Genomic DNA, 7242 nt, shown 5'->3' on the forward strand with positions numbered 1-7242 from the left:
AAAAATTAATACATTTTAAATAATTTGTGTATACACCAAGTAAAAAAGCGTATATTATATACGCGTAAAGCATAAAAACAATTATAAAATTCCGATCATTTCAAAAATTCAAACTCCAATAATTTGAACTGCTCCTAATTCTACTCACGATGCTGCATGTTTTCTTTTCAATGACATACAGATACTGCCATGAATTTTCTTCTTATCATCACTTTTATTATTACATTTCTTACAATCAAAATAAACATTCATTGGCCATAATCTTGTAGAGTACATGCACGTTCTTGTCAAAGGGCTGGGAAGTTCCCTACTAATTCCTAACTATAAGACTGCTAACTCCCAACTTAATTGTAAAACAAAAGACTCAACGACACCCCTCTCCAACATTATTACATCACTCTAGCTCAGCAAAATAATCATTGTATTTCACTAGGTTTTTTTTTTTTCTCCTTTAGTTTGATTTTTAAAAGTTCCATTTATTAATTTTACATTTAAGTCCAAAATAAAGTTTACTTTTTTATTCAAAAGTTTTATTTTTTACTTATTTATTTATATTTATTCAACCTTCCTTGCCTTTTGCATAATATGGTTCACTTACCTGTTTGTAAACTAAGATGATGAATAACTCCTTAATCTGAATTTTTAATACAAAAAGTTACCTGAGTTTAAATAATGGTAGTTTGAAAGTAACAAATCGATTGCATAACTATTCTCATCAATCCCCAACCTCAATCCTATGGAACACTTATGTGTTAAATTAAAAAAAAAAAAAACAGTTAATAAATATAATCCTTTAAAGAAAGACATCTGATTTTTAATTTTTGATTATTGAATAATTTGACATGATTGTTTAAAACTTCTAAATTGTATATATAAAAAGATTAATGAAATATATATATACTTATATATATATAAGTTTCCAACAAGAGATGCAATGCTCCCTGACTATATATATGACTATATATATATATAGCTGACCTTATAACTTTATGAAGAAGATGGTCAAGGTTGTGGTAAAAAAATAACGAATAATTTTTACTGTTTAATATCTGACGTTTCGTCTCACTTTGCAGGGCTTCATTGGGGCTAAAAAGATATAAGAAACAACTTAGTTGTTAAATAGTTTTTAACTATTTTTTCTTTTTTGACCGCGACCCTGTCTATCTTCTTCATATTGTTGTTAATTAATGTTCATGCTGACATCTTTACAGGGGGGTTGGCCCTGGGTTCAAGTGATCCAGATAAAAAGTAATTAGTTGCTTTACCATATTATAATTTAATGACGTTTTTTAGTCGATTCCTAACTTATTCCAGAGCTTAGAAATAATTTTACTTTTTTCATAATACCAATGGCAGCCATATTTTTACGGGTTTACATTAACATAAATTACTCTGAACCGGTGTAACCTAGGTCGAAATAAAAATAATTGTATTCAGAAAAGTGGCCTAAATATTATGTTCAGTCCATGTTTAATGAAATTACCTTCCAAAATAGTAAACATTCACACCAAATCGTCGTAGCATTGACAAACTTCAATTTTTGAAGGTATATTACCTCAAGAAAGAATCTAATCTCAGGTTTATAATGATTACTGCTTTTATGATAAAAAAAAATATATATCAAGTTTTAGATTGACTTCTTTTTAAAGCAATGATTTTTCAAAAGTAAAATACTTCAGACTTCTTTTTAAAGCAATGATTTTTCAAAAGTAAAATACTTCAAAAAAATCCAAAATTGACTTCTTGTATCTTTGTTTGGACATTTTAAAGTTTGAAATTTTTCCCAATAAAAACCATCTATTGTATGTTAATTTATCTACAAGTCGTGTTTTTAGAACCTTTTCTGTTTTAGATTTATTGAAATTTTCAATTTTTAAAGAATTGGTCCTTGAAAAATTAACCAATCTTAAGGTTAGATATATTCTTTAATTGTAGTACATACAGGTTGCTACTCATCTCCAAAACAATAATTTTGAGATTAGATTCCTTCTTGAGGATATATGTCTTTCTTAACAAGCATTGGAGTTAAGGAAAAGGTAAAAAATTAAAATTAATATTTCTAGATCTAGCAATAATGTATAAAACCACAAACAAATATCTAATTTCATTATAAAATGGTCTAACAAGAATTTTTTTTTTTCTTTTTGACATTTGAATCAGATGGACACCACAAACGTATGCTACACCCATGAGGATGTCACCATGAGAATTATTTTATCAAATTTCCCACAGGATATTTTTTTTTCTTTTTTTCTCCTGGACTAAGGGGCTTGATAAGAAATTTTATAATTAATATAAATAAAATTAAAAAAAAATTGTTTTCTCCTTTGTTTGTTTTAATAAAAATTGTAGATATTTAATACTTCTTGCCAAGACTGTAGATATTGCTCATTGCTCTTGTGACAGCTTTTATTATGTGTGGTTTAGAAATAGATAGATATTGACTGAATGTGTAGTAATGTAATGCAGCCAGGCCACTACTAGCGAAGCCTGTCCAACTTAAAATTGTTCTTACTCTGAAAATTGTCGAGATTTCTTTAGTTTAGGATCATAATTGATTATGTTTCCCATGTGGCTCTGTTCACTGAGAATCTGAAACCCAAAATTGCCCCCTCGAGCGCAATTGCTTTGCATACCTCCCTAACTTAAGGAAAAAGCTGCTCTGTTCAGTAATGAAATTGAGGAAATTGATCTCCATTTTATCTCCATATTCTGTATACTGGTAGTGATGTCAATGAGTTGTATATATATTGGTTTTTTTTTTTTTTTTTCCTTGTAAATTTTACATCAATTTATTATTTATGGTAATCTTACTTAAAATATTTATTATTGATAATGGTGTTAATTTTTAGGTACAGGTAATGGTAATGTTGGAGGTGGAGGAGTGGATTCAGAAAGTGATGATTCTGAAGTAGGTCGCCTTCAGGCATTACTTGAAGCTAGGGGGCTGCCACCCCACCTTTTCGGGGCTCTTGCTCCTCGCATGCACCACCTGCTTCACCGCACAATTGGCACTAATACCAGTAACTATTAATCTAACTTATCTTCTAAACTTTTCTTTTTTAAGTATTCATGAAAAATTGTTTTTTCAATATTTTGTGCTTATTTAATGTTTATAATCTATATATGGGTTTTTGTTAAATTTTTAATGATGCAGTAGAGTTAAATTATTCTTTTTTATGATTCAAAGTTTAGAAAAATATTTTGTACATTCGCTCACTCAATTTTTCTTACCGCTTTGTGTACTGATTCAAGTATACAGATTATTAAATGAGGACTGACGGACGAAGTTGCAGGAGGCCTTGACACTGCAAGAGTTGTAGCACCACAGATGATGATACAGATTATTAGCAGTATCTTGGATTATTAATATTGATCCAATTAAGATGTTTATTTTTTTTAGTCAAGTTTTGTTCTGGGAAATTCATAATTATTTAATTATTCAAAAAAATTATATTAAGTTAAAAAATTTTGTTTGGTGCAGGTGCAGAATGCTAAAAAAAAAAAAAAAAAAAAAAAAAAAAAAAAAAAAGTTGGGTTTAGACAATTTTTTTGTTGTGAAGGATTCTGTTTTTGGTGTCTTTTAATACAAATCTTCTAAGAAATAGATTATATAAATATTTTGGACTTGATTTTTGAGAGGATTTTTCTTATCCTGATGTCAGTTGTTCACTTAAGTATTTATAACTTCTCAGGATTTAATTTTAGTCCAATGTTCCTGCAACCATTCGTAATTTGAACCTCCTCTTCTCATCTGTATTAGTACTACTTGAAAAACAAACAAAGCTTTATTTCTCTGTTTAAAAACATTTTACTCCTCTTAGCTAGGTAAGTTTTAACTAATCGTTTCAATACAGTACCCATATTAGAGCATTACATTTTTTCTTTTAAATTGCAATAACTTAAACTCGAATCCATTAATCAATAAAAAACTTAAGAATGGTTTAGGTCTCTTTAAATTACAGGAAATGCTCCAAAATCAGATCTTTGTAAACAAACAATAGAACTATAGGTAAAAAAGTAAAACGTGCCAGATAGTTTTTTTTGTTTGAAATTACCTTTTCTTCCTTCTTTAAAGATATAAAATCCAAATGGTAGTGATATGGATGGGAAAAACACAGATTCAGCTTTTGAATGGGTTCTGGTAACGTTGGATTTCAATAAAATCCTGAGGGGTTATGAATGTTTACCTGAACCCCAACATCGGGAGAAAAAAATCCTCTCAAAAATGAAGCCCAAAATTTGTAATTTTTTTTTAATTGGCATTTAAGGGTTTTCAAGGACACTAAAAATAAAGCTGAGTTACTTTTCCATTAAAATATATATATTTGAATTTACTTGAAGTTTGATTTGTTCTTTTGCTAATTTTTTATACATATAAATTCATTTAATTCAACCAGCAATATTTGTTCTTATTTAAAATACAAACATAAATAAATAAACAATAGAAATATAGGGATATAAAAATATCTCAAATTTTATACAACATATTTTTTTTGGCTCCTAAATATATTAGGAAGAACCCTAAGAGACTTGTCAAATATTTTTGTATCACCAAATTTGTTATCGAAATTAGCATATTCATGTCCCTTGTAAGTAGAATTAAGTATTTCTTTTCCGTGACTCACCATTTAGATAAAATAATTGATGAGGCGAAGCCTTTTTGTGACTCACTAACATCACTCATTTATGAGGGCAGTTTTACTTTTTCCTGAGTCAGATCTTCAACTTAGTTTAAAGAAAGTACTTAAGTTCTTAAAATCTGTTCATGAGTGGATCACCTATTTTCATTTTCAAGGATTAATAGATATTAAAAGATCAATAATTCTGCTAAGTAATGGGTCAGTTAGGTGAGTATAGCTTCCTCGCTATTTATATATTTTTTTCTTTTCTTTTTTTTATCCCCTTATTTTGTTTTTTGCAAATTGCTACTACTGGAAATTATCCTTTTCTTATATATTTATATTTGGTAGTGATTATATTTCATTTCAAGATTATGATTTATCTTTTAAAAATAAAATTTATAGAAGACTCCATTGTTCAAATACGGGTTTATCATACATAAAAAGAGTTTTTCACCTGCATAAGCGAAAGTAGTCAACAGAGTCTGAAAAAATCTATACTAGACCCTTTTTATACTAGTCTCTTCGATCGCTAGGCATGCAGGGTATTCTGCAGTGTTGTCCAATTTAAATCTGTTCTGGTAGGCTATAAAGCATCCATGTCCCGTCAACAGTTGGATTATATAAAAATCCACTTTTCCCTGTCAGCAACCATACCTCAAACTAACATCATGCATCAACCTGTAAGTCCACCTATCAGAATATGCAACCACCCAACACTGTTGCCACTTAGTAATAGTTATTCGCCTCTCTTCTTTTCTGAAAACATGTGAACATCATCCATGATACCTACTTCTTTCTTCAACAAAAAGTTCAACAGGAGACATTCTGGCTATCATGTATGCCGCCTTTTTGGAAACAGTTCGAAACGCACTAACTGTCCATAATCGATAAACAGATACTATCTGTCACCTGTATAATGTTATAACCATCACATCTTTCCAAATTAAAGACAGAATTGAGAAAACAACCGTAGCAAGAAGTCTTATGCGACTGTTGCTGCCGAATGTTCGGCATATGGCATGACAATAAGGATGCTACCTAAGCAGATTTAGTGCTGATATACTCCGTGTGAACATTAAATCTGAAATGTGCATTAATCATTACTCCTAGGTATTTTAAACAGGACTAAGAACGAATCTTTTTTTTTTGTTTTTTTCGGCCAAGACTCCTGTAGGAGTCCTATACTGCCTAACCATGGTTGGGGGTCAAAATTTTTCAATTTGTGGGACCGCCACTCAATGAAAAAAGTCAATACCCCAGGGCAGGTTCGAACCTGCACCGCCAATAGACATTAAATTAGTAAGACTATCTTAACCACTGAGTTACAGGTGGCCTGAGAACGAATCTTATACCTACCTACTATGATATTGAAGGTCTCGGTTTGCTTCCTGCTGGTAACAAGAGTGCCTTTGATTTGTGATTTGTGATCTGCAAGTTAAAGGCCAGCCCGATTAGAGCCAACCTCAGATTGCAACAATAACCTGGTTGGCTGGTTGGAGGGTTACTTCTAAGTATTTCGCCACAACCACCAACATAAAGCCCACTATTGTTCCTCTGCCATTGTCAACTTGAAAATTCTGTTGTACATGACGCTCAACAGAAGTGGCCCTAACAGGGAGCCCTGTGGGATACCACCAGTGACTTTATAGCTCCTTGGGCCTATGTCTGAAGGATGAAACTGAACTCTATCCTAAAAGTAGCACATGATAATTGTCATAAGATAGTCATAAGCTATACCAGCGTATAGCCTTAGTTCTTAGAGCATCCAATATGCAGATCCATCTTGCTGTGTTAAAAGCATTTTTGACATCTGGGGTGATGTGCATACCACTTAGCACCTCTCCTCCACCTTTTTCCTGCAATTGCTGTACTAGGAGTTTCGATTGCTAATCTAATAGCATTTACTATGGATCTATCTTTTCAAAATCTTTATCGAGTCCTTGAGTGGCCATTTACACCCTCAGTTAACTCTTGTGGCCTAAGGAAAAGAATTTTCTCAAATGTCTTACCTATTGTATCCAGCGAACAAATTGAACAATAGGTTGACGGATCTTTCTTTCTTCTTTTACTCTTTGGAATAAGTACAAGGCACTATCTCTTCCAAGGCTTCGGGGATGTATTCATCATGTATGCTGGAATCAAAGAGATTGTTGAAAATATCCGGACTTTTTTGAAAGTCACCTTAAAAGCCACATTCTTTATACTGTCCAAACCAGTCGCTCTGCCATGTTTTAGGTCTGAGGCAAAGTTGTCTATACATACAATAGTATTTGCCTATTCCAGGAATAGTGTGGTGACAATATTGTCTACATTAAGTCGTGTGTGGAGGTGCATTGGGTCTTTACTCATTGTCTTAAGAGCTATTTTATTAGGCCTTTATCAACTTTCTCACAAAGTTCTTTCTAGCAATGTCATTTACTTTTTTTAATGACTATAAGAGGTTTCTTCTAGCAATCTTAGAGTCTTTCTGAAGCACAAAAAACACCTGTGGATGCCTTGCTTGCTAGTAATGTCTTCATGATACTGATCTTGGTTGATTGCAATGCCAATAGTACCTGTCCATTTGTAGACTGGAGAATGATATTTAACAAGCTTTGAATTGATTTCTAACAGACAT

General features: G+C 31.6%; 1 protein-coding gene across 1 annotated transcript in view; it reads left to right on the forward strand.

Annotated features, from left to right (window-relative positions):
* The window catches only part of ctrip (E3 ubiquitin-protein ligase ctrip), a gene marked incomplete in the record, with an annotated part of 83261 nt that overhangs the window by 27094 nt on the left and 48925 nt on the right, over nt 1-7242 (forward strand). The window contains 1 exon segment of the mRNA XM_067050484.1: nt 2853-3023. Within this exon segment, the coding sequence (XP_066906585.1) occupies nt 2853-3023 (171 nt within the window).

Source organism: Halyomorpha halys, unplaced genomic scaffold (assembly GCF_000696795.3).
Source record: "Halyomorpha halys isolate HHAL.00 unplaced genomic scaffold, Hhal_1.1 Scaffold541.1, whole genome shotgun sequence".
Lineage (NCBI taxonomy): Eukaryota > Metazoa > Arthropoda > Insecta > Hemiptera > Pentatomidae > Halyomorpha > Halyomorpha halys.